This window comes from Bubalus bubalis, chromosome 2 (genome assembly GCF_019923935.1).
Source record: "Bubalus bubalis isolate 160015118507 breed Murrah chromosome 2, NDDB_SH_1, whole genome shotgun sequence".
NCBI lineage: Eukaryota > Metazoa > Chordata > Mammalia > Artiodactyla > Bovidae > Bubalus > Bubalus bubalis.
The window spans coordinates 62,897,854-62,924,935 of record NC_059158.1 but is presented as its reverse complement, the minus strand read 5'-3'; the positions used below and the strand labels follow the sequence as shown (position 1 = coordinate 62,924,935).

The following is a 27,082-nucleotide window of genomic DNA, read 5'->3' as shown; positions in this document are numbered from 1 at the left end:
CAAGGGATTAGATCTGATAGACAGTGTGTCCAAAGAACTATGGACAGAGGTTCGTGACATTGTATAGGAGGTAGTGATGAAGAGCCTCCCCAATGAAAAGAAAAAGGAAAAATGGTTGTCTGGAGGTTTCATCCATTGTGGATAGTTTGTTGTGATCCACACAGGCAAAGGCAAAAAAATGGAGGCCTTGCAAATACCTGAGGAAAAAGAGAAGCTAAAGGCCAAGGAGAAAAGGAAAGATATACCCATCTGAATTCAGAGTTGCACAGAATAGCAAGGAGAGATAAGAAAGCCTTCTTCAGTGATCAATGCAAAGAAATAGAGGGAAACAATAGAATGGGAAAGACTAGTGATCTCTTCAAGAAAATTAGAGATACCAAGGGAAAGTTTCATGCAAAGACAGGCACAATAAAAGTCAGAAATGGTATGGAACTAACAGAAGCAGAAGATTATTAAGAAGAAGTGGCAAGAATACACAGAAGAACTGTACAAAAAAGATCTTCATGACCCAGATAACCACAATGCTGTGATCACTCACCTAGAGCCCAACATCCTGGAATGCGAAGTCAAGTGGGCCTTAGGAAGCATCACTATGAACAAAGCTAGTGTAGATGATGGAATTCCAGCTGAGCTATTTCAAGTCCTAAAAGTTGATGCTGTGAAAGTGCTGCACTCAACATGCTAGCAAATTTGGAAAACCCTGCAATGGCCACAGGACTGAAAAAGGTCAGTTTTTATTCCAGTCCCAAAGAAGGTCAATGCCAAAGAATGTTCAATCCACTGCACAATTGCACTCATCTCACATTCTAGCAAATTAATGCTCAAAATTCTTAAAGTCAGGCTCCAACAGTATGTGAACCATGATCTTCCAGATGTTCAAGCTGGGTCTACAAAAGGCAGAGGAACCAGAGATCAAATTGCCAACATCCGTTGGATATAGAAGAAGAAAGAAAATACCAGAAAAACATCTACTTCTGCTTTATTCATTACGCCAAAGCCTCTGACTGTGTAGATGACAACAAACTGTGCAAAATCCTTAAAGAGATGGGAATACCAGACCACCTTACCTGCCTCCTGAGAAATCTGTATGCAGGTCAAGAAGCAACAGTTAGAATTGAACATGAAACAACAGACTTGATCCAAATAGGGAAAGGAGTACGTCAGGGCTGTATATTGGCACCCTGGTAATTTAATTTCTATGCAGAGTACATCATGTGAAATGCCGGGCTGAATGAAGCACAAGCTGGAATCAAGAATGCTGGGAGAAATATCTATAACCTCAGACACACAGATGATACCACCCTATGGCAGAAATTGAAAAGGAACTAAAGAGCCTCTTGATGAAAGAGGAGAGTGAAAAAGGTAGTGTAAAATTCAACATTCAAAAAACGAAGATCATGGCATCCAGTCCTATCACTTCATGGCAAATAGATGGGGAAACAATGGAAACAGTGATGGACTTTATTTTGGGGAGGCTCCAAAATCATTGTGGATAGTGACTATAGCCATGAATTAAAAAACACTTGCTCCTTGGAAGAAAAACTATGACCAACCTAGAGAGCATATTAAAAAGCAGAGACATTACTTTACTGACAATGTCCTGTCAAGTCAAAGCTGTGGTTTTTCCAGTAGTTATGTATAGATGTGACAGTTGGACTATAAAGAAAACTGAGCACTGATAAATTTATGCTTTTGAATTGTGGTGTTGCAGAAGACTCTTGAGAGTCCCTTGGACTGCAAGGAGATCCAACCAGTCCATCCTAAAGGAAATGAGTCCTGAATATTCACTGGAAGAACTTATGCTGTAGCCGAAACTCCAATACTTTAGCCACCTGATACAAAGAATTGACTCCTTGTAAAAGACCCTGATTCTGGAAAGATTGAAGGGAGGAGGAGAAGGGGACAACAGAGGATAAGATGGGTGGATGGCATCATCGGCTCAATGCACATGAGTTTGAGCAAGCTCAGGTAGTCGGTGATGGACAGAGAAGCCTGGCGTTCTGCAGTTCCTGGGGTCTCAAAGAATCAGACATGACTGAGCAACTGAACTGAACTGAATATCTAGAAGAAGTTGGCAACTAAATATCAACATCTAAAAGAAACAATCCACTTCTGAGTGACTCACAACTCACGATTGTTGATTGTTTTCCTTAGAGAAAGATAGGGATTTCACTTCTGGTCTCACTGAATTTATGACATTGCCCTATGGAATTCCTTTTTTTTTTTTTTTTTTTCCCTTTCTTAGGGAATCTTTGGTAATTAGGGAATTCTGCTTTATAACCTAGACACATTGGAAGAGAGTAAAGTCTAGTATTAAGCATTGTCAGAAATTTATCAAGGAAACTTTTAAATGGATAAGGCAACCTAGCATCCTATCAGCTCCCCAATCTCCCTCTTTTTTCACATAAGCATCTTCAACTTAACTTGAGGGAGTTCTTTTTAGGGTCCCACCCAAGCCAGGCTCTTTAAGTGTTCAGAATCTGACTGAGGAGGCTACTGCCAGACAAAACACAGGCTAAACACAAATTGTTACCTGCAGACAGATCAGTTCAGTTCAGTTCAGTTCAGTTGCTCAGTCGTGTCCGACTCTGCGACCCCATGAATCGCAGCACGCCAGGCCTCCCTGTCCATCACCATCCTCCAGAATTCACTCAAACTCACATCCATCAAGTTGGTGATGCCATCCAGCCATCTCAAACTGTGTCATCCCCTTTTCCTCCTGCCCCCAATCCCTCCCAGCATCAGAGTCTTTTCCAATGAGTCAACTCTTCTCATGAGGTAGCCAAAGTACTGCAGTTTCAGCTTTAGCATCATTCCTTCCAAAGAACACCCAGGACTGATCTCCTTTAAAATGGACTGGTTGGATCTCCTTGCAGTCCAAGGGACTCTCAAGAGTCTTCTCCAACACCACAGTTCAAAAGCATCAATTCTTCAGTGCTCAGCTTTCTTCACAGTCCAACTCTCACATCCATACATGACCACAGGAAAAAACATAGCCTTGACTAGATGGACCTTTGTTGGCAAAGTAATGTCTATGCTTTTCAATGTGCTATCTAGGTTGGTCATAACTTTTCTTCCAAGGAGTAAGTGTCTTTTAATTTCATGGCTGCAGTCACCATCTACAGTGATTTTGGAACCCAGAAACATAAAGTCTGACACTGTTTCCCCATCTATTGCCCATGAAGTGGCACAACCAGATACCATGATCTTCGTTTTCTGAATGTTGAGCTTTAAGCCAACTTTTTCACTCTCCTCTTTCACTTTCATCAAGAAGCTCTTTAAGTCTTCTTCACTTTCTTCCATAAGGGTGGTGTCATCTGCATATCTGAGGTTATTGAGATTTCTCCTGGCAATCTTGATTCCAGCTTGTGCTCTTCCAGCCCAGCGTTTCTCATGATGTACTCTGCATAGAAGTTAAATAAGCAGGATGACAATATACAGCCTTGACGTACTCCTTTTCCTATTTGGAACCAGTCAGTGTTTCCATGTCCAGTTCTAACTGTTGCTTCCTGACCTGCATATAGGTTTCTCAAGAGGCAGGTCAGGTTCTGGTATTCCCATCTCTTTCAGAATCTTCCACAGTTTATTGTGATCCACACAGTCAAAAGCTTTGGCATAGTCAATAAAGCGGAAATAGATATTTTTCTGGAACTCTCTTGCTTTTTCCATGACCCAGCGGATGTTGGCAATTTGATCTCTGGTTTCTCTGCCTTTTCAAAACCAGCTTGAACATCAGGAAGTTCACAGTTCACATATTGCTGAAGCCTGGCTTGGAGAATTTTGAGCATTACTTTACTAGCATGTGAGATGAGTGCAGTTGTGCGGTAGTTTGAGCATTCTTTGGCATTGCCTTTCTTTGGGCAGACAGACACCAGTGTGCAAAGATGTATAGTGTGTCAGATCACAGAATTTGAATAGCATGCCTGCACAGGGCATGGTGTGCTCTCAGGTTTGCCACATCTCCCACACATTCCAGTTGCCTTTCACTTGAGACAGTTCCTACTTTAACTTTAGACTAAACATTTCTGTTGTTTGACCAAGACAATCTAAAGGATAGTATAAATATAGGATATGAAGACAACATTTGGATGACTTCCGCACCTACTTCTAGCCTCTCCTTTTCCCCTTTCAGAGGTTCTCCCATTACCTATTATCACTATCCTGCTATTGAAAAATTTTTGAAAAATGAACGAAGTACTGACGTCCCCCCTGGCAGATTTTAAAGTGCCTCGCCTTGGTAATGTTTTAACTTATAAATGAGATGAAATTATTCATGTTTCCTCTAAAGTAACAGATAAACTAACATGACTATTAGTTGTTATTTTCCTTCTTTGATACAGTAATAGCTATTTAATAAGGTAGTATTTGGTATGAAGAAATCTCAATCCCTAGCATTATTCTTTATAATTGATTCTTCAATATATTGAACTTTATATATAAAGTGGTAACTTTTCCTTGACTGTAGCACTCAGAAATCATTGCATTTCTTAGATAAGAATTCAAAATACAGTAACTCTTTAATTCATCATCTTTAACATCTGAGTTTTACTTTTTTTTTTTTTTCAAAGTTGTTTCAGTGAATCTTTGCGGAAGATTTTCTGTTTTTCTTTATTGTTAGAATATGAGATGCAGAGCGTGAGATGGCTGGATGGCATCACCTACTCAATGGACGTGAATTTGAGTGAACTCCGGGAGTTGGTGATAGACAGGGAGGCCTGGCGTGCTGCAATTCATGGGGTTGCAAAGATTTGGACACGACTGAGCGACTGAACTGAACTGAACTGAACTGAATGATATTGATATTATCCCTTTATCCTTTGAATGCAGTTTCTGGATCTGGAGGAGGGAAGAGGAAAAGAGAGAGTCTTAGTTTTGGCTTTATACATTAAAACAAAGTTTATACTTTCCTCTTTCTTTTCATTTCCTCCTCCCTTTTCTAGCTTTGGGCTAGGGACTGATAATGATGGGGGAATTAATTGAGTGAGGGTGGGGTTTTAGGATAATTCAGGTTAGTGAAGAAAAAAGGTTAGGGATAAGCAATTAACACTGCCCATTCCAAATTCTTTTTCTGATTTTCTCCCACTTCACATTCTTATATGCTTTATTTTCTATGAATAGTCTGGTCATTTTAATATTTTGATATTTAAAAGAGAAATTGATTAATTGTACATTTATAATATGCTTAAATTTCTTGTTTGCAGCTTTTTCGACCTTCTTACGGTTTTAACCTGACTGATCCATACTGTCGACTTTTGGAAAACCAGTATAAAAGTCTCCATGATCCACATTTAAGAGCCTACCATAAGCGTAAAGACATCTTGAGAAGATTAAAGAAAGGTGGTTACATCACCAGCAATAATAAAGTGAGTTGAAAATAACTTTTTTTAAATTTAAATTTATTTATTTTAATTGGAGGCTAATTACTTTACAATATTGTATTTGTTCTGCTACACATCAATCATTGAAAACCTCTAAGATTTGATAAAAGCTTGCTTCTGTTCCTCACTGGGGGGCCTGGATCACCTTTAGTTTGGTCAGAAGAGATACTTACTGGAAAATTCCATTAAATCAATCAGTATTTGGGTCAAATAAAATCAGACAATAGTTGTTTTCCAAGTGAAACTACTTCTTCCTTTAACTTTTTTTCCTTGAAATATCAAAAGATGACTACTAAATAATTTGAAGATATAAAAAGAATTTTCCCGACTGTATCATAGTTTTCTTTGTCTCTAATGGCACTGTATGCTTGTCAAGGATTATGTCCCATGTACTTTTTTAAAAATTAAGAGAAAATAAGAACCTAGAAAAATCAGCTTGATACACTCCTAATACACTCTGTTCTTATTGAGGTTGAACATTATTATTAAATTGGTATTTTATTTTAATAACTTTATGTACTCAATTCCTTACCATGGCATAAGTCAAATAAATAAAGTAATGCTATTTGAATAGCAATTTCCTGTTGATTAAAAATTCTAGAGAGATATTACTTACAAAATTGTTAGCAGTTTTTTACTTGATAACAGAGTATTATTTTACTTCTATAAAGTAATTGCTTTGATTTTTAGATATTTTTATTTATATATTTTTCTAATTATTTTGTGTTTTTTTAGGTTGTATGTACCTTGAGGGAATTGAATAAGTACAGGCAATATCTTACCAGTTTAAAATTAGATTTTGAAAGAAACTATATAAGAGAACAAGTAAGTTAAATATTTAAATTTGGTTTCTGTACATGGGGTTTGGAACAAAGGTTTGCTTGTGGGCAGAGTATTTTCTTATAATATTCTACCTTTAATTTTGGCAACCTAAATAATTTCCCCAAGTAAAAATTTAGAGCAGAAGAAAATATTTTGAGATTGCTATTTTGGGCCAAGAAAGGGAAAGGGACCAGGTCATCTATTAATATGCCAGTGGTAGCTGGCAAAATTTAATAATAAAATTGTTACTAGGATATGCCCCATCTACCTGATTTGGGACCAATTGGAAGAGTCTATTGTGGCTGCAAGATTCTTAGGCTGGAGACCAAAACAACTTAAGTAACAGGAGAGGAACCATATGAATTGTTATAACATCCTAAAAATGCAAAGAACACGTACACTGTATGTTTGTACACATATGTGGCTGTGTTCATCCACTTCCCATGTGATGTAAGTGAATTCAGACTTTAGAGTCACGAGTTGGATAAAAATGAAAAAGCTACACATATGTGAATTTTACAGATTTATGTTCCAAGGTCAAGAGTTGTACAGAAATGAAGATGATTCCCCTATACTTTTAAGTGTTCTCTATTTCCCCTCATTTACTCCTTTGTGCTGGGAGTTTCTCCTCCACTTCTTCCATTTTTTAAAATTAATTTCTTTAGAATGGATAGAAAAAAAGCTGAAATATTTTTTATTTTCAGAAACAGAAATCTTTGAGTCAATTGTCCATATCTACAGTGGATTCAAAATAGATTTAAATGCAGTTAAAAGGAATTAGTTATTTACAAAGTATGGGAATTTCACTAAACATTAAATATAAAAAAAGCAGATCAAAAGACATTTTTATTTCTGGGAAATGTTAAAAAATTGTATATACATATATATACACATCCATATATATATATATATATATATATATATATATATGTTACACACACACTTTTTTTTAATAGAAAATGCTTGCAAAACAAGTAAATAAACTACGGGAAGACAATCAAATACCTGGACGTTCTGATGTTACACAGTTCCAAAATTGGTTGTTACAGGAAGGCACCCCGTCTATTAAGGACCAAGAACAATTAATAAGGCACAGGTGAGATTGAAGTTAATGAATATTTTATGTATATATTGTGGATCCAAATAAGTTACAAAATGCTAGAAACAATTGAAGCTAAGAGTTTTTTTAAAGTATGGGATGCTATTTAACTTCACTATTTCAGTATGGAGAGGAAGGGAGAGCAAAAGGTCCAGGAATTGGGAATTCTGGTACCAAGGCTATAAACATGAATTTCTTCTAGAAAAAATACAGTTTCTGGGAGTCCAGGAGGTAATCCAAGCTGTTAACTGAATGAATAATCAAATACAAAATCCATCCTGTAGTTGGAAATGGAGGGAAAGTATCTTTAGCACATGATTTTAATAATAATTTTGTATTGGGTCATCTTTAAGAGCTGGCAGCATTGTTTGAGGAAATTAATGCAAATTCAAAAAAGGAGGGTAGATATAGCTTCAATACTGATAAAACATGTGTGATTGCTTAAAAAACCTGCAAGCTCTTTGTTGTTGTTGCGGATGTTCAGTTGCCAAGTCGTGTCTGACTCTTCACGACCCCATGGACTAAAGCATGTTAGGCTTCCCTGTCCTTCACCATCTCCTGGAGTTTGCCCAAGTTCATGTCCGTTGCATTGGTGAGCCATCCAACAGTCTCATCCTCTGTCACCTTCTCCTTCTGCCAACAGTCTTTCCCAGCATCAGGTTCTTTTCCAATGAGTCAGCTGTTTGAATCAGGTGGCCAATATAATCGAGCTTCAGCATCACTCATTCTAATGAATGTTTAAGGGCTTGCTTCCTTTAAGATTGACTGGTTTGATCTCCTTGCTTTCTAAGAGACACTCAAGAGTCTTTTCCAGCATCACAATTTGAAAGATTCAATTCTTCAGCACTCTGCCTTCTATATTGTCCAGTTCTAACATCTGTACATGATTACTGGAAAGACCATAGCCTTGACTATATGGGCCTTTGTTGGCAAAGGGATGTTTTTGCTTTTTAACATACTATAGGTTTTTCATAGCTTTCTTGCCAAGAAGTAATCATCTAATTTCATGGTTTCAGTCACCATCAGCAGTGGTTTTAGAGCCCAGGAAAAGGAAACATGTCACTGTTCCACCTTTTCATCTTCTATTTGCCATGAAGTAATGGGACCGGATGCCAGAATCTTAGTTTTATTAATATTGAGTTTTAAGTTGGTGTGTTCGCTCTTCTCCTTCACCCTCATCAAGAGGCTTTTTAATTCCTCTTTGCTTTCTGCCATTAGAGTGGTATTATCTGTATATCAGAGGTTGATATTTCTTCCAGAAATCTTGATTCCAGCTTGTAACTCATCCAGCCTGGCGTTTCTCATGATATGCTCTGCGTATAAGTTAAATAAACAGGGTGACAATAAACAACCTAAAGGAGAAATCATACTCCTTTCTCAATCCTGAACCAGTCAGCTGTGCCATACAGGGTTCTAACTTTTGCTTCTTGACCTGCATACAGGTTACTCAGTTGACAGATTAAAATGGTCTTGGTATTCCCATTTCTTTAAGGGTTTTCAGCAGTTTTATTATGATCCACACAGTTAAAGGCTTTAGCATAGTCAATGAAACAGAGGTAGATGTTTTTTCTGGAATTCCCTTGCTTTCTCAATGATTCAGCAAATGTTGGAAATTTGATCTATGGTTCCTCTTGCCTTTTCTAAACTAAATTTGAACATCTGGAAGTTCTTTGGTTCATGTAATGTTGAAGCTTAGCTTGGAGAATTTTGAACATAAACTTAGTGGCATGGGAGATATGTGCAATTGTCTCATGGTTTGAACATTCTTTAGTACTTCATTTCTTGGGAATTGGGAGGAGGATCGACCCTTTCTATTCCTGGGGCCACTGCTGGGTTTTCCAAATTTGTTGCCCTAAAGAGTGCAGCACTTTAATAGCATCATCTTTCAGGATTTTAAAAAGCTCTGCTGGAATTCCATCACCTTCACTAGCTTTATTGGCAGCAGTGCTTTCTAAGGCTGACTTGACTTCACACTCCAGATTATCTGGCTCTGAGTGAGAGACTGCACCATTGTGGTTATCTGGGTCATTAAGATCTTTTTTGTATGGTTCTTCTGTGTGTTCTTTCCATCTCTTCTTGATCTCTTCCGTTTCTGTTATGTCTTTACTGTTTCTGTCCTTTTTTGTGCCCATCTTTGGATGAAAAGTTCTTTTGATAATTTCCAGTTTTCTTGAAGACACCTTCTAGTCTTAAACCCTTTCTGTTGTTTTCCTCTATTTCCTTGCATTGTTCATTGAAGAATGCCTTCTTCTCTTTCCTTGCTGTTCTCTGGTACTCTGCATTTAGTTGGGTATACCTTTTCCATTTATCCCTTGCTTTTTGCTTCTCTTCTTTCCTCAGCTATGTGTAAAGCCTTCTCAGATAACCACTTTGCCTTCTTGCATTTCTTTTCCTTGGCATGGTTTTGTTCTCTGCCTTCTGTACTGTATTACAGTACAGATCTCTGTCCCTGTTCTTCAGGAACTCTGGTTGCTAGATCCAATCCCTTGAATCTATTCATCACCTCCACTGTATATTCATAGGGGATGTAATTTAAGTTGTTCCTGCCTGGCCTAGTTGTTTCCCCCACTTTCTTTAATCCAGAATTTTGCTATGAGGGACTGATGATCTGAGCCACAGTCAGCTCCAGTTCTTGTTTTTGCTGATTGAATACAGCTTTTTTCATTATCAGCTCCAGCAAATGTAATCAATCTGATTTCAGTATTGACCATTGGTAATGTCCATGTGTAAGGTCATCTCTTGTGTTGTTAAAAAAGGGTGGTTGCTATGACCAGTGTGTTCTCTTGACAGAATTCTGTTAGCCTTTGCTCTGCTTCATTTTGTATTCTAAGGCCAAGCTTGCCTGTTATTCCAGGAATCTTTTGTCTTCCTACTTTTGCATTCCAATCCCCATATAATGAACATAATATCTTTGGGAGGAGGGGTGTTAATTCTAGGAGGTCTTCTAGGTCTTCGTAGAACTGGTCAACTTCAGTTTTTTGGCATCAGTGGTTGGGGCATAGACTTGGATTACTGTGATGTTGAATGGTTTGCTTTGAAAACGAACCAAGATCATTCTGTCATTTTTAAGCCTGCATTCAAGTACTGCATTTCAGACTCTTTTGTTGATTATGAGGGCTACTCCATTTTTTTCTATGGTATTCCTTCCCTCAATAGTGGAAATAATGGTCATCTGAATTAAATTCACCCATTCTGGTCCATTTCAGTTCACTGATTCCTAAGATGTCAGTGTTCATTCTTGCCATCTCCTGCTTGACCATATCCAATTTACCTTGACTCATGGACCTAACATTCCAGGTTCCTATGCAATACTTTTCTTTACAACATTGGCGTTTACTTTCATCACCAGACACATCCACAACCGGGCTTTGCTTTGGCCTAGCTGCTTCATTCTTTCTGGAGCTATTAGTAGTTGTCCTCCTCTCTTCCCCAGTAGCATATTGGTCACCTTCCAATATGGGGAGCTCATCTTTTGGTGTCATATTTTTTGGCCGTTTTATATAGTTCTTGGAGTTCTTATGGCTAGTATACTGAAGTGGTTTGCCATTGCCTCCTCCAGTAGATCACATTTTGTCAGAACTCTCCACTATGATCTGTCCATTTTAGGGCGCCCTACATGGCATGGCTCATAGCTTCATTGAGTTATGCAAGCCCCTCCATCATGACAAGGCAGTGAGTGATCCATTAAGGGGCAAGCTCTTTAGATGCCATTTATTCATGTTAAGTCATTACCTTTCCATGGTCAAGACCATCACTTAGGAAGTGAAAAAATATATATTTTTTCCTCCTCCTTCATTAAGCTGTGGCATTAAGCTGCATTTCCTAACTGCTATGTTCCATAGTACTTCTATAACACAGAGACATACCAGAGACCCAGACTATACATGGAAGATGCGTTCAAGGCCCTTAAAATTACAAGGGAATCAACATACATCTTTTCTTAGAAAATCTAAATCATTTTTCCAAATGTGAAGTCACTTCACTGTTTCAGTTATTTCAACCTTCTTTGCAAACATATATTCCTAAACCTATTGTGAATATATACTATGCAAAATGTTTTTAATACTATGCCCCACATTTATCCTTTTCTTAGCTACAATAACAGATATTTATATATATATATATAAAGAAGAAATATTATTTCTTGCTCAAGAAATAAAGCAAGCAAGGAGGTAGTTTTGGAATATCAAAGCAGATGATGTCATTGTAAGCAAAACTCCTAGTTCACCATGAATTACATTTGGTTTTACTTAGATATCTGGATATGATAAAGAGGGAATTAGAACATCTTGAGCACACAGCTGAAGAGCAACGCCTGCTCCGAATGGATAGAGAAGAAAGACGACAGCGAGAACATGCAAGAAGAAAACTTAGTCTTCGTAGAAAAATTGAAGAGGTGAGAGACAGCAAATTTAAAATAGAGAAAAATTGTGTATAGTTATTCATTTGTAAATAAGTTGAGCTGTCCATCATGCTTCTTCAGGTAACATCAGGTCTAAACATTTTACCCACATTGAGCTTTCTCCACAGCTGTAATCATAAGTTGTTATATAAAATAAAGATGACACCACACACTGTGCATATGAGCCAGTATCTGCTCTTAAAGTGATGATGGGGAAAGTTACTAGATACTGTTTTACTCCATTATAGCCCTCAGTGTGGAGAGGAAAACATTTTAAATTTAGATTTAGTTAAACACCCCTGCATTCCTAATAGGAGTGCAGTAAAGTAAAGAAAGCCCATTCTAGAGCCAATGAATGATTTTATTAGGTTAGTGCAAAAGTAATTGCAATTTTGCATTGCTGAATGTTGCTATTTGATATTGGAATGCATTCTTAAGTAAATGTGGTTATGTTATATATCATTTTAATGTACATTTCTTCCTTTTATGTTTTTTGCTAATGACTTATTACTTGTTGTTTATTTTATTTATTTTAGACTAGGGAAATGATTGGAAGAGGTCAATGCTAATCCCAATTCCCAAGAAGGGCAGTACTAAAGAATGTTCAAATCACCAGACAATTGCACTCATGCTAGTAAGGCTCTGCTCAAATTCCTGCGTGCTAGGCTTCAGTATTACATGAACCGAGAACTTCCAGATGTTCAAACTGGGTTTAGAAAAGGCAAAAGAACTAGAGATCTAAATGTCAACATTTGCTGGATCATAGAGAATTTGCTGGTACCAAACAGGGAAAAGAGTACGTCAAGGGTGTATATTGTCACCCTGCTTATTTAGCTTATATGCACAGTACATCATGAAAAATGCTGGGCTGGATGAAACACAAGTTGGAATCAAGATTGCTGGGATAAATATCAGTAACCTCAGATATGCAGATGACATCACCCTTATGGCAGAAAGCAAAGAACTGAAGAGCCTCTTGAAAGTGAAAGAGGAGAGTGAAAAAGTTGGCTTAAAACTCAACGATCATAGCATCTGGTCCCAGCACTTCATGGCAAATAGATGGGGAAACAGTGGAAACGGTGACAGACTTTTTTGGAGGGGGGAGAGGGCTCCAAAATCACTGCAGATAGTGACTGTAGCCATGAAATTAAAAGGTGCTTGCTCCTTGGCAGAAAAGCTAGGACCAACCTAGACAGCATATTAAAGAGCAGAGACATTACTTTGCCAACAAAGGTCCAGTTAGTCAAAGCTATGGTTTTCCAGTAGTCATGTATGTGTGTGAGAGTTGGACTATAAAAAAAGCTGAGTGCTGAAGAATTGATGCTTTTGAACTGTGGTGTTGGAGAAGACTCTGGAGAGTCCCTTATACTGCAGGGAGTTCAAACCAATCAAACCTAAAGGAAATCAGTCCATCCTAAAGGAAAGCATGATGGGCAGCTGAATATTCATTGGAAGGATGGATGCTGAAGCTGAAACCCCAATACTTTGGCCACCTGATGCAAAGAACTGATTCATTGGAAAAGACCTTGATGCTGGACAAGATAGAAGGCAGTAGAGGAAGGGGACAACAGAGAATAAGATGGTTGGATGGCATCATCAACTCAATAGACATGAGTTTGAGCAAGTGTCAGGAGTTGGTGATGGACAGGGAAGCCTGTCATGCTGCAGTCCATTTGTTCACAAAGAGTTGGACTCGACTGAGCGACTAAACTGACTGAACTGCTTCTTGGCAGGAAAGCTATGACAAACCTAGACAGTGTGTTAAAAAGCAAAAACATCCCTTTGCCAACAAAGGTCCATATAGTTAAGGCTATGGCCTTTCCAGTAGTCAGGTACAGTTGTGAGAGCTGGACAATAAAAAAGGGAGAATGCTGAGGAATTAATGCTTTTGAACTCTGGTGCTGGAGGTGACTCTTGAGAGTCCCTTGGACAGGAAGGAAAACAAACCAATCAATCTTAAAGGAAATCAACCCTAAATATTCATCAGAATGACTGATGCTGAAGCTCCAATGCCTTGGCCACCTGATTTGAACAGCTGACTCATTGGAAAACACTCTGATGCTTAGAAATATTGTTGGCAGAAGAAGGTGACAGGGGATGAGATGGTTTATTGAATCACCAATACAATACATGATCATGGGCAAGCTCTGGGAGATGGTGAAGGACAGGGAAGCCTAACATGCTGCAGTCTATGGGGTCATGAAGAGTCAGACATGACTTGGCGACTGAACAACAACAGCAAACAGAAATGATGTTAGACAAAAAGCAAATTTGAGCACTTTTCTTATTCAACTTCAAAATGGGTTGTAAAGCACTGGAGACAACTCACAACATCAATGATGCATTTGGCTCAGGAACTGCTAATGAGCCTGTAGTGCAGTGGCTGTTCAAGTTTTGCAAAGGAAACGAGAGCCTTGAAGATGACGAGCACAGTGGCCAGCCTTCAAAAGCTGACACCAACCAATTGAGATCATCAAGGCTGATCTTCCATCGAAGCTGATCGAAGAACTACCTGAGAAGTTACCAAAGAACTGAACTTTGACTATTCTATGGTCATTCAGCTTTTGAAGCAAATTGGAAAGGTGAAAAAGCTTGTTAAGTGCATACCTAATGTGCTGACTGCAAATTAAAAAATTGTTGAAGTGTCATATTATTCTACACAACAAGAATGAACCATTTCTCAATCAAATTGTGATGTGTGGCAAAAAGTCAATTTTATGTGACAACTAGCAATGAGATGACCAGCTCAGTTGTCGGACCAAGAAAAAGCTCCAAAATACTTCCTAAAGCAAACTTGCACCAATAAAATGTCATGGTCACTATTTGGTCATCTGCTATCAGCTTAACCCACTATAGCTTTCTGAATCCCCATCAAAACCATTTTATCTGAGAAGTATGCTCAGCAAATCAATGAGATGCACCGAAAACTGCAGTGCCTGCAGCTGGCACTGGTCATGAAAATGTGTCCACTTCTTGATAATGCCCAACCACACATCATACAACTAGTGCTTCAAAAGTTGAACGAATTTGTCTTTGAAATTTTGCCTCATCTGCCATATTCAACTGACCTCTCACCAGCTGACTACCACTTCTTCAGGCATCTCGACAACTTTTTGCTTGGAAAGCACTTCCATAACCAGCAGGAAGCAGAAAATGCTTTCCAAGAGTTCAGTGAATCACGAAGCACAGATTTTTATGCTACAGCAAACTTATTTCTCAGTGGCAAAAATGTGTTGATTGTAACAGTGCTTATTTTGATTAATAAAGGCAATGGCACCCCACTCCAGTACTCTTGCCTGGAAAATCCCATGGACGGAGGAGCCTGGAAGGCTGCAGTCCATGGGATCGCTGAGGGTCAGACACGACTGAGAGACTTCACTTTCACTTTTTACTTTCATGCATTGGAGAAAGAAATGGCAACCCACTCCATTGTTCTTGCCTGGAGAATCCCAGGGATGGGGGAGCCTGGTAGGCTGCCATCTATGGGGTCACACAGAGTCGGACACGACTGAAGCGACTTAGCAGCAGTAAGCCTATTTTTAATGGTTTAAAATTCACAGAACTGCAATTACTTTTTCACCAAACTAATGCTTGGTCTGATTTCTGTTAGGCTCTTGACTTGTTCTAAATAACTTGCTTTATGGTAGTGTAAAAAATACAGAGGTTAATTGTGTATGCATACTGAATATAGTAACATGGTGCTCTTTAGGAATGGAAGACAAAAGAGATGTTACTTCTGACAAGAATTGGAGAAGATGTTAAAAGAGAAGCTAGGATAGAGGAACAACGACGTAAAAGCAGAGAAGAAACTAACAAGAAGGTAGGGTGAGATTTAACCTCTGATTGGGGCTGATTGAGGATGTGCTTTTGATAGTTTTCATTTTTGAATGTAGTTCACTCTGTGAGATGGCAATAGAACGGTTACCCCAAATGCTTTGTATTATACAAAGTGAAAGTTATAAAATTTTTATTGTATTTTGGTTGTATTATATTGTGGCTGTAGTATAAAAAGTACTTCCCTATTATTTGATAAAACTACTTTTGACACACCATAAACTACACTTGTAATTCCTATAGAAAAAATTTATATAACTGATTGTTTTTATTAGAATTTTGAAGCAAGTTCTCAGTTTTTCCCCACCAGTTAATCTTCTCAGAATACTTGTTTTGAACTTTAAATAATATGTAATATTTTATGATTTAGAATATAAATCAGTATAAAGAGAAATAAAATTCATTTGTAATTCCATCACCACCATATTTATTTATTGGTATTTATACACACACAACTGTATTCTTACACATTGTATAATACTTCTATGAATGTTTGTATGTTTGAATTAATACATACATTCATGTTATTATTCCTTACAGATTCTTCACTTTTTTAATAACAAAACAACATTGACAACTCTATGTCAACGTTATCTAAAATAATCTAATCTAACTAATTATTTTAGGTAATTTCTTGTTGACAAACCTATGTGTAAGTGTAAGATTTACATAGTTTGGTTATACTGATATATACTGCTGTATAATTTTTTGAATATTGAAATTGAAATATATTAATCTTTTATTCTACCATTGTGTTGTTTTTGTTTAGTTGCTAAGTCATGTCTGACTCTTGCAACCCCTAGGGAAGCCCTCTAGACTTCCTACATGTACATTTTAGTGTTGTTAGTGACTGATTGTTCATATGGCAATCTCAGCTTACTTGAATTTACTATAATTATTATTTTCTAATATTTAATTTTTCACCACTTTTTTATTGGAATGCAGTGCAGGAGACTTGAGTTCGATCCGTAGGTTGGGAAGATCCCCTGGAGGAGACCGTGGCAGTTCACTCCAGTATTCTTGCCTAGAGAATCTCCATGGACAGAGCAGCCTGGTGGGCTACAGTCCGTGAGGTCACAGAGTTGGACATGACTGAATGACTAAGCATAGCACATAGTTGAATTACAGTGTTCAGTTAGGTTCAGGTGTATAGAGAAGTGATTCAGTTATACATATATTCATTCCATTTTAGATTCTTTTCTCATGTAGGTTATCACAGAATACTGAGTAGAGTTTACTGTGCTATACAGTAGGTCCTTGTTGGTTATCTGTCATATATATAGTAGTGTTTTGTGTGTGTTATCACAGGCTTCTGATTTATTCCTCCACCCCCTCACATTTCCTCTTTTGTAACCATAAGTTTGTTTTCCATACCTGTAAGTCTGTTTCTGTTTTGTGAATAAGTTCATTTTTTAAAAAAATTTATTTTACATATGAGTGATATCATAAAATATTTGTCTTTTCTATCTGACTTAGTGTGATAATCTCTATCCAGGTCGTCTGTGTTACTACAAATGGCATTATTTCATTTTTCATGGCTGAGTAGTTTTCTGTTGTATATATGTGCCACATCTTCTTTATCCATTCCTCTATCAGTGGACATTTAAATTGCTTCCATGTTTTGGCTACTGTGAATAATGCTTCAGTGAACACTGGAGTGTGTGTATCCTTTTGGATTAGAGTTTTCTCTGGATACATGGCCAGGAGTGGGGTTACTAGGTCATATATAGTAGTTCTATTTTTAGTTTTTTAAGGAATCTCCATGTTATTCTGCACTGATTAGCAGAGAAATGCAAATCAAAACTACAATATGGTATCACCTCATACTGGTCAAAATGATCATCATCAAAAAGTCTACAAACAAACAATGCTGGAGAAGGTGTAGAGGAAAAAAGGGAACCCTTCTGCACTGTTATGGCAATGTAATGGTACAACCACTATGGAGAATAGTATGGAGATTCCTTAAAAAACTAAAAATAGAACTACTGTCTTTTCATATACTTTGGCTATCTGTATGCCTTTGGAGAAATGTCTATTTAGATCTTCTGCTTATTTTTGATTGGGCTGTGTATTTTTCTGTCTGAGCTTAAAGGGCTGTTTGTAAATTTTGGAGACTAATTCCTTTTCTGTCTCATTTGCAAATATATTCTCCCTTTTTTTTATGCTTTCTTTTGCTGTGTAGAAGCTTTTAAGTTTAATTAGGTCCTTTTTTCTTTTCCTTTTTCTTTTCATTACTCTAGGAGGTGGATCAAAAAAAGATATAGTTGTGATTTATGTCAAAGAGTGTTCTGGCTATACTTTGCTCTTAAGAGTCTTATAACATCTGGCCTTACATGTAGGTCTTTGAACCATTTTGAGTTTATTTTTGTGTATGGTGTTAGTGAATATTCTAATTTCATTCTTTTAGGTGTAGCAACAGAATGCCCCAGGTTTCCTCTTAATTTTCACCTGATGACATTTACTGTGTTTCCATAAACTTTAGTCTCAATCAGATTCTGGCACTGGGCGTGCCCATTAAACATGACCACTCATGGTAGGCATGGTAATACCACAGGCTGCTTGAGGAATCTTAATGGCAGAGCAGTTTGAATTGTTGGTATTTCCAGTGCAGCTATTCTAAATTGGCTTTTTGAATTCCAGTGCAGATATTCCAAATTGTCTTTTTGAATTATGTTTTAATATAAAAGCTTTTCAATTCATTTTATGTGTTTCTTAGTATAATCTATATTTTCTTTTAGATTTGATATTACCTATATTTTTACTCAAAGTATGTGTTTGTTGCAGAGTTATCAAAAACTTTTAAGATAAGAGATTTATCTTAGCTTCTTTGTCAAAAATGAGTTTCAGGAGAAGGCAATGGCACCCCACTCCAGTACTCTTGCCTGGAAAATCCCATGGATGGAGGAGCCTGGTAGGCTGCAGTCCATGAGGTCGCTAAGAGTCAGACACGACTGAGCAGCTTCACTTTCACTTTTCACTTTTCACTTTCATGCATTGGAGAAGGAAATGGCAACCCACTCCAGTGTTCTTGCCTGGAGAATCCAAGGGACGGGGGAGTCCTGGTGCCGTCTATGGCGTCACACAGAGTCGGACATGACTGAAGCGACTTAGCAGCAGCAGCAGTCTAACTTTACTCCTTTTTTCTGTTTTTTGACCTGTTTGTCTTATCTTGATTATACATTTAATAATTCTTTAAATCAGTAATTTTAGTTTTCCAAGTTTATTTTTCTGTTTCAGAGTTGTTTTGGTTAATCTATATTTACATTTGTATTTCTATATATATTTTAAAACCATGTTGTCCATGCTTGCCAGGAAATTTTGCTGAGATTTTGATGGGAATTGTATTGACTCTATAGGTCATTTTGGGCAGAATTGATCTCTTGATTATATTGGATCTTCCAACTCATGAACCAAATACCTCTATTTATTTATGTCTTCTTAATTTTTCTTATCATGTACTTATATAATTTGAAGTGTACGGCTTTTACACATCTTTTGCTAGATTTATTCCTATATATTTCATAATTTATTGTAATTTGTATTTTAAATTCCAATTATTTTATGTTGGGATATAGGAAATCAATTTTTAATATTCATCTTATATCTTATATGGATAAAAACACTTACTAGCTCTAGTAGTGTTATTGTAGGTGCCAACTGATGTTCGACATAATGATCATGGTTCTACAAATGATCTTGGTGCTCATTAAACATGGATGAGTTTTTAGTTCCTTCTCTTGCCTGATTGCATTCGCTAGAACCTCCAGTATAATGTTTAATAGAAGTGATTATCATGGACATTATTGTCAAATATTTATATTGCCCCTGCTTGCCTCTCTACAGAGCTATTAGGCTGCTTGACATTGCACCAGACCTTAATGATGTTTTTCATTTTGTGGTTCTTTAATTGAAATATAGTCAGTGTACAGTATTACAATGTACAATGTCAGCTTCAGGTGTATTATATAATGATTTTACACATCCATACATTATAAAATGATCACCACAATAAGTCTAGTAAACTTTGTTATACAAGCTGATTTATATTATTGACTGTATTCCAAATGCTGTATATTTTGTCCCTCTAATTCATTAGATAACTTGAGATTTGTACCTCTTAATACCCTACATCTGCTTCCCACCAAACTCCTTTCTGGAAACCACCTGTTTCTTGTCTGTATCTGAATTTGTTAGTTTTATTTTTTAGGTTCTACATTTTATATTATGTTGCATTTGTCTTAACGTGAATTATTTCACTTAGCAGAATAGTTTTAGATTGTCCATGTTGTCACAAATGTCAAGATTGAATATTTTTAATGGCTAAATAATATTCCATTGTGTGTGACCACATCTTAGTTATCCATTTGACTATGGATGAACACTTAGGTTGCTTCCTTTTCTTGGTTACTATTAATACTACTGCAGTGAATACTTGAATGCCTGCATCTTTTGTATTAGTGTTTGTATTTCCTTTGATTAAATATCCAGAAGTGAAATTGCTGTGTCATATGGTAGCTCTATTTTTATTTTTTTTAAGGATTTTACATACTGTTTTCTGTGGTGGCTTCTACCAGCTTATAATTTATAATCCAGACAACAGTGCCTTGAGGGTTCCATTTTCTCCTCATCCTGAATTTCAGTTCAGTTCATTCGCTCAGTCATGTCCGACTCTGTTCAGCCCCATGAACTGCAGCATGTCCGTCACCAACTCCCGGAGTCTACCCAAACTCATGTCCATTGAGTTGGTGATGCCATCCAACCATGTCATCCTCTTCTCCTCCAGCCTTCAGTCTTTCACAGCATCAGGGTCTTTTCCAATGAGTCAGCTCATCACATCAGGTGGCTAAAGTATTGGAATTTCAGCTTCAACATCAGTCCTTCCAATGAATATTTAGGACTGATCTCCTTTAGGATGGACTAGTTAGATCTCCTTCCATTCCAAGGGACTCTCAAGAGTCTTCTCCAACATCACAGTTCAAAAGCATCAATTCTTCTGTGCTCAGCTTTCTTTATAATCCAACTCTCACATCCATACATGACCACTGGAAAAACCATAGCCTTGACCAGATGAACCTTTGTTGACTAAGTAATGTCTCTGCTTTTAATATGCTGTCTAGGTTGGTCATTGCTTTTCTTCTAAGGAGTAAGGGTCTTTTAATTTCCTGGATGCCATCACCATCTGCAGTGATTTTGGAGCTCAGAAAAATGAAGTCAGCCACTGTTTCCACTGTTTCCCCATCTATTTGCCATGAAGTGGTGGTACTGGATGGGGAAACAGTGGAAACAGTGTCAGACTTTATTTTTGGGGGCTCCAAAATTACTGCAGATGGTGACAGCAGCCATGAAATTAAGAGACACTTACTTCTTGGAAGAAAAGTTATGACCAACCTAGATAGCATATTTAAAAGCAGAGACATTACTTTGCCAACAAAAGTCTGTCTGGTCAAGGCTATGGTTTTTCCAGTGATCATGTATGGATGTGAGAGTTGGACTGTGAAGAAAGCTGAGTGCCAAAGGATTGATGCTTTTGAACTGTGATGTTGGAGAAGACTCTTGAGAGTCCCTTGGACTGCAAGGAGATCCAACCAGTCCATTCTGAAGGAGATCAGCCCTGGGATTTCTCTGGAAGGAATGATGCTAAAGCTGAAACTCCAGTACTTTGGCCACCTCATGCGAAGAGTTGACTCATTAGAAGAGACTCTGATGCTGGGAGGGAGGGATTGGGGGCAGGAGGAGAAGGGGACGACAGAGGATGAGATGGCTGGATGGCATCACTGACTCGATGGAAGTGAGTCTGAGTGAACTCTGGGAGTTGGTGATGGACAGGGCGGCCTGGCGTGCTGCGATTCATGTGGTCGCAAAGAGTAGGACATGACTGAGTGACTGAACTGAACTGATGGGAATGGATGCCATGATCTTAGTTTTATGAATATTGGGCTTTAAACCAATTTTTTCACTGTCCACATCCTTACCATTTGTTTTTAGTTGTGTTTTTAATGATAGCCATTCTGGCAGAGGTGTGATGGTACTGATTGTGTTTTTGATTTGCATTTTCCTAAAGATTTATGATGTTGAGCATCTTTTCATGTATTTTTTGGCCATAAGTATGTTTTTTAGAAAAATGTTCATTCAAGTCCTCTGCCCATTTTTGGTTGGGTTGTTTGTTTGTTTTTGATAAGTTATATGATTCCATTTTATATTTTAGATACTAACCTTTTATTGGGTATATCATTTACAAATATCTTCTCCCATTCAGTAAACTGCCTTTTTGTTTTGCCAAGAATCTACGTGTCCAAAAAAGTTTTAGTTTTTTGCAGTCTCATTTGTTTATTTTTGCTTTTTGCCTAAAAAGCCAGATCAGACTAGTAATAATATGCTAAAATTTATGTCAAAGATCATAATACCTGTTTTCTCTAGGAGTTTTTTGGTTTGGAATCTTAAACATTTAAATTCTTAATCCATTTTGAATTTGGTTTTGTATATGGTATGAGAAAGTAACTCAGTTTTTTCTTTTCCCTTTAGCTCTCCAGTTTTCCCAACACCATTTATTGAAGAAGCTATCTTTTTCCTATTGTATATTTATGCCTCCTTTGTTGTACATTAATTGCCCATAAAAGTGCAGGTTTATTTCTGGGCTCTCTCTTCTGTTGTAATGATATATGTGTCTGCTTTTGTGCCACCTACATACTGTTTTGATTACTGTAGCTTTGTCATATAGTTTGAAACCAGGGATTATGATTTTGAACATCTTTCTCAAGATTATTTTGAGAAAAGACCCTCATCTATCTCAAAAGCGTTTATATTTTCATACCAATTTTAGAATTATTTGTTCTAGTTCCGTAAATGCCATTAGTATTTTAATAGGGTTTACATTAAATTTGTACATTGCCTTGGGAAATATGGTCATTTTAATAGTATTAATTCTTCCAATTTGTGAGCATGGTATATCTTTCCAATTTTTTGTGTTGTTTTAAATTTATTTCATTAATGTCTTACAGTTTGTGATTTTAAGTCTTTTATCTCCTTTGTTAGAGTTATTCCTAGGTAATGTATTCTTTTTGATGCAATTGTAAATGACATTGATCCTTAATTTCTCTTTCTGTTAGTTCATTGTTGGTTTGTAGAAATATGACTTGTGATTATTAATTTTGTATCCTGCAATCTTACTGAATTCATTTATTAGTTCTAATAAATTTGGGGGCATCTTTAGGATTTTCTCTATATAATATCATGTCATCTGCAAACAGTTTTACATCTTCTTTTCCAAGTTGGATACAGTTCATTTCTTTACTTGTCTGACTGTTATGGCTAGGACTTTCAGTGTTCAGTTGGTAAGTTATGTCTGACTCTGTGCTCTCTCCTGAACTGTAGCTCACCAGGCTCCTCTTTCCTCCACTATCTCCTGGAGTTTGCTCTAATCCATGTCCCTTGAGTCAATGATGCTATCAAACCATCTTATCCTCTGTTGCCGCTTTCTCCATTTGCTTTCTGTCTATATAGCCTCAAGGTCTTTTCCAGTGAGTCAGTTCTTTGCATCAAGTGGCCAAAGTATTGGAGCTTCAGCATCAGTCCTTCCAATGAATATTCAGGGTTGATTTCCTTTAGGATTGATTGTTTTGATCTCCATGCTGTCCAAGAGACTCTCACTTCTGTGAACAGCACCACAGTTCAAAAGCATTAAATTGTACTCAGCCTTCTTTATGGTACAATTCTCAAGTCTGTACATAACTACTGGAAAAGCCATAGCTTTGACTATATGGACTTTTGTCAGCAAAGTGATACCTCTGCTTTTTGAATACTTGTCTAGATTTGCCATAGCTTTTCTTCCAAGGAGCATGTGTCTCAATTTCATGATTGCAGTCACGATCTTCAGTAATTTTAGAGCCCAAGAAAAGAAAATCTGTCACGGCTTCCACTTTTTCCCCTTCTATTTGCCATGAAGTGATGGGACCAGATGCCATGTTCTTTGTTTTTTGAATGCTGAGTTTCAAGCTAGCTCACTCACCTCTTTCACCCTCATCAAGAGGCTCTTTAGTTCATCTTCACTTTCTGCCATTAAAGTGGGTATCATCTTCGTATCTAAGGTTGTTGATATTTCTTCCAGCAATCTTGATTCCAGCTTGTGATTCATCCAGTCTAGTGTTTTGTGTGATGTACTCTGAATTTAAGTTAAATAAGCAAGGTGACAGTATACAGTCTTGTCAAACTCCTTTCCCAATTTGGAACCAGTCAATTTTTCCATGTCCATTCTAGCTGGTGCTTCTTGACCTGCATTTAACTTTCTCAGGAGACAAGTAAGGTGGTCTGGTACTCCCACATCTATAAGAATTTTCCAGTTTCTTGTGATCCAGATAGTCAAAGGTTTTAGTGTAGTAAACGAAGCAGAAGTAGATTTTTTTTTTAACTCCCTTGCTTTCTCCATGATCCAACAGATGTTGACACTTTTATCTCTGGTTCCTCTGCCTCTTCAAAATGACTTCCAATACTGTATTCAATAAAAGTAGTGGGATGGGGCATCCTTGTTTTATTCCTTATCTTAGAGGAAATGTTTTCAACTTTTCACCATTAACTATGATGTTGGCTGGAGGTTTATCACATATGATCTTTATTATGTTGGGGTATGCTTCCCCTGTCACCTACTTTGTGGAGAGTTTTTTTTTTAGCTTTTTAATTTATTTTTTTATTGAGGATAAATGCTTTACAGAATTGTGTTGATTTCTGCCAAACATCAACATGAGTCAGCCATAGGAAGGTGTTTATCATAAATAGATATTGAACTTTGTCAACACCTATTTCTACATTGATTGAGATAATTGTATGATTTCTGGTTTTCACACTGTTAATATGTATCATATTGATTTCTTTGCAGGTACTGAAACATACTTTTCAGACAAATCCCACTTGATCATGGTGTGTGATCTCAAATTCTGACTTTTAATATTTTGAGGATATTTACATCTGTGTCCGCCTTTGATAATGACCTGTAATTTCATTTTTTGAGTGGTGTTTTTGTCTTGTTTCAGGGTGATGTTGGTCTCCTAGAATGAGTTTGGAAGACCCTCCCTTCCTCTTTGATATTTTGGAATTGTTTGAGAGGGATAGGTAGTAAATCTTCTTTAAATATTGGTAGTATTCTTCAGTAAAGAATTCTGGTCCTGTTGATTAAATTTCATTACTGGTCATTTCTTTTTTCATCTTTCATCTTCTTCTCAATTCAGTCTTGGGAGATTATACATTTCTAGGAATGTATATTTATTCTAGCTTGTATATTTTATTGGGATATAATTGTTCATCATAATCTCTTATGATATTTTGTATTTTTATGATGTTGATTATAACTTCTTTTTCACTTCTGATTTTATTTGGGCCCTCTCTTTCTTGATGAGCCTGGCTAAAGATTTTTCAATTTTGTTTATCTTTTCAAAGAACCAGATCTTATCTTCATTGATTTTTTCCAACATTTTTTTAGTCTTTGTTCCATTTATTCTGCTCTGATCTGTATGACTTCTTTCCTTCTACTACTTCTGAGTTTGTTTGTTCTTTTTCTAGTTCCTTTGGGTGTAGATTAGGTGGTTTATTTGAGAATTTTGTTCCCTGATGTAAGCTTCTATTGCTGTAAACTTCCCTCTCAGAACTTCTTTTAAGTTCCCTCTTAGAAAAGTTGCTTCCCATAGATTTTGGATCATTGTGTTTCCATTTTCTTTTGTCTCCAGATATTTTTAGTTTGATTTCTTCAGTGACCCATTGGTTGTTTAGTAGCATATTGTCTAGCCTCCACATACACATATTTTTGTTTTTTTACAATTTTCTTTTCTTGTGGTGATTTTATTGTGATAGGAAGAAATGCTTGATATGATTTCAGTCATCTTAAATTTATTTAGACTTGTTTTCTGGCCTAACATGTGATTGATCTGTCCTGGAGAATGTCACATGTGTACTGGAATGTGTACGCTGTTGCTTTTTGATGGGATATTATATATATCCACCATTTAATTTGTTGTTTAAGGCTAGTGTTTCTGTATCGATCTTCTGTCTAGATGATCTGTCAGTTAATGTAAGTGAAGTTATTATTGTCCCCTACTGTTATTGTGTTACTGTCAATTTCTCCCTTTATCTTTGTTAGTATTTGCTTTGTGTACTTAGGATCTCCTATGTTGGGTACATAGGTATTTACAATTGTTATATCTTCCTAGATCATCCTTTCTTCATTATGTAATATCCCTCTTTGTTTTTTGTTAGAGTCTATGTTTGAAAGTCTATTTTGTCTGATAAAAGTATTGCTACCACCAATTTTGTATGGAATACATTCTCCATCCCCTTACTTTCAGTTTGTGTGTCTTTAGATCAGCCTGCAGGCAGCATATGTATAGGTTATTTTTTTATATTCATTCCACCATTCTGTCATTTGATTGAAACATTTAATCCATTTATATATAAAGTATTGATAATTACTGATATATATGTACTTGTTTCCATTTTGTTAATTGATTTCTGGTTGTTCTGTAGGTTCTTTTTCATTCATTTAATTGTTTGCTCTCTTCCATTGTGATTTTATGAATATCTTTAATATTATTCTTGAGTTTTTTTCTTTTCTTTTGTGTTGTACTACACGTTTTTGGTTTGTGGTTACTGTAAAAATGTATGTGAATGCTCAGTAGCTCAGTTTTGTCTTTATGACCACAAGCACTGCAGCCTCTCAGGCTCCTCTGTCCATAGAATTCTCTAGGCAACAGTACTGGAGTGAATTGCTATTTACTATTCCAGGGGCTCTTCCCAACTCAGGGGTCAAACCTGCATCTCCTGGGTCCTCTGCATTGGCAGGTAGATTCTTTACCACTGAGCAACCTGGGAAGCATAAAACGTGTGTGTGTGTGTGTGTGTGTGTTTAAAATCATATATATATATATATATATATATATATTACATATGATTGCTTTAGTTGATTATCTCTTTGATTCAAATACTTCCTAACAACCCTACAGTTTTATTCTCTCCTCCATTTTTAATGTTTTTACATATTATATTTTAAATATTTTGGGGCATCCCTTAACTACCTTTTGTGCATCCCTTAACTATTTAACTGCACTCACAGTCAAGTGTGACTCAGTCTCTTTTCAAGACACTGCTCCTTTCTCCTGGCTCCTGGTGCACACAAGGTTTTGTTTGTGCCCTCCAAGAGTCTGTTTCCCCAGTCCTGTGGAATTTCTGTAATCAAATCCCACTGGCCTCCAAAGTCAAATTCCCTAGGGATTCTGAGTCCCTTTGTTGGACCCCCAGGTTGGGCTTCCCTAGTAGCTCAGTTGGTAAAGAATCTGCCTGCAATGCAGGAGAACCAGGTTCAAGCCCTGGGTTGGGAAGATCCCCTGAAGAAGGAAATGGCAACCCACTCCAGTACTTGTGCCTGGAGAACTCCATGGACAGAGGAGCCTGATGGGCTACAGTCCATGGGATCACAGAGTCAGATACGACCATGCAACCAATTTTCATTTTGACTTAACTACTTACTGTGGGTTTGATTTTACTACTTTTGTCTTTTAACTTTCCTAC

The 27,082-nt window shown here is 37.0% G+C and overlaps 1 protein-coding gene across 1 annotated transcript in view; it reads left to right on the top strand.

Moving 5' to 3' along the window:
- Positions 1-27,082, top strand: part of FSIP2 (fibrous sheath interacting protein 2) — a 140,842-nt gene that overhangs the window by 3,945 nt on the left and 109,815 nt on the right. Inside the window, exons 3-7 of the mRNA XM_025273720.3 lie at positions 5,202-5,363; positions 6,114-6,203; positions 7,157-7,296; positions 11,554-11,695; positions 15,411-15,521. Coding sequence (XP_025129505.3) covers positions 5,202-5,363; positions 6,114-6,203; positions 7,157-7,296; positions 11,554-11,695; positions 15,411-15,521 — 645 coding nt within the window. The remainder of the gene's footprint in view (positions 1-5,201; positions 5,364-6,113; positions 6,204-7,156; positions 7,297-11,553; positions 11,696-15,410; positions 15,522-27,082) is intronic.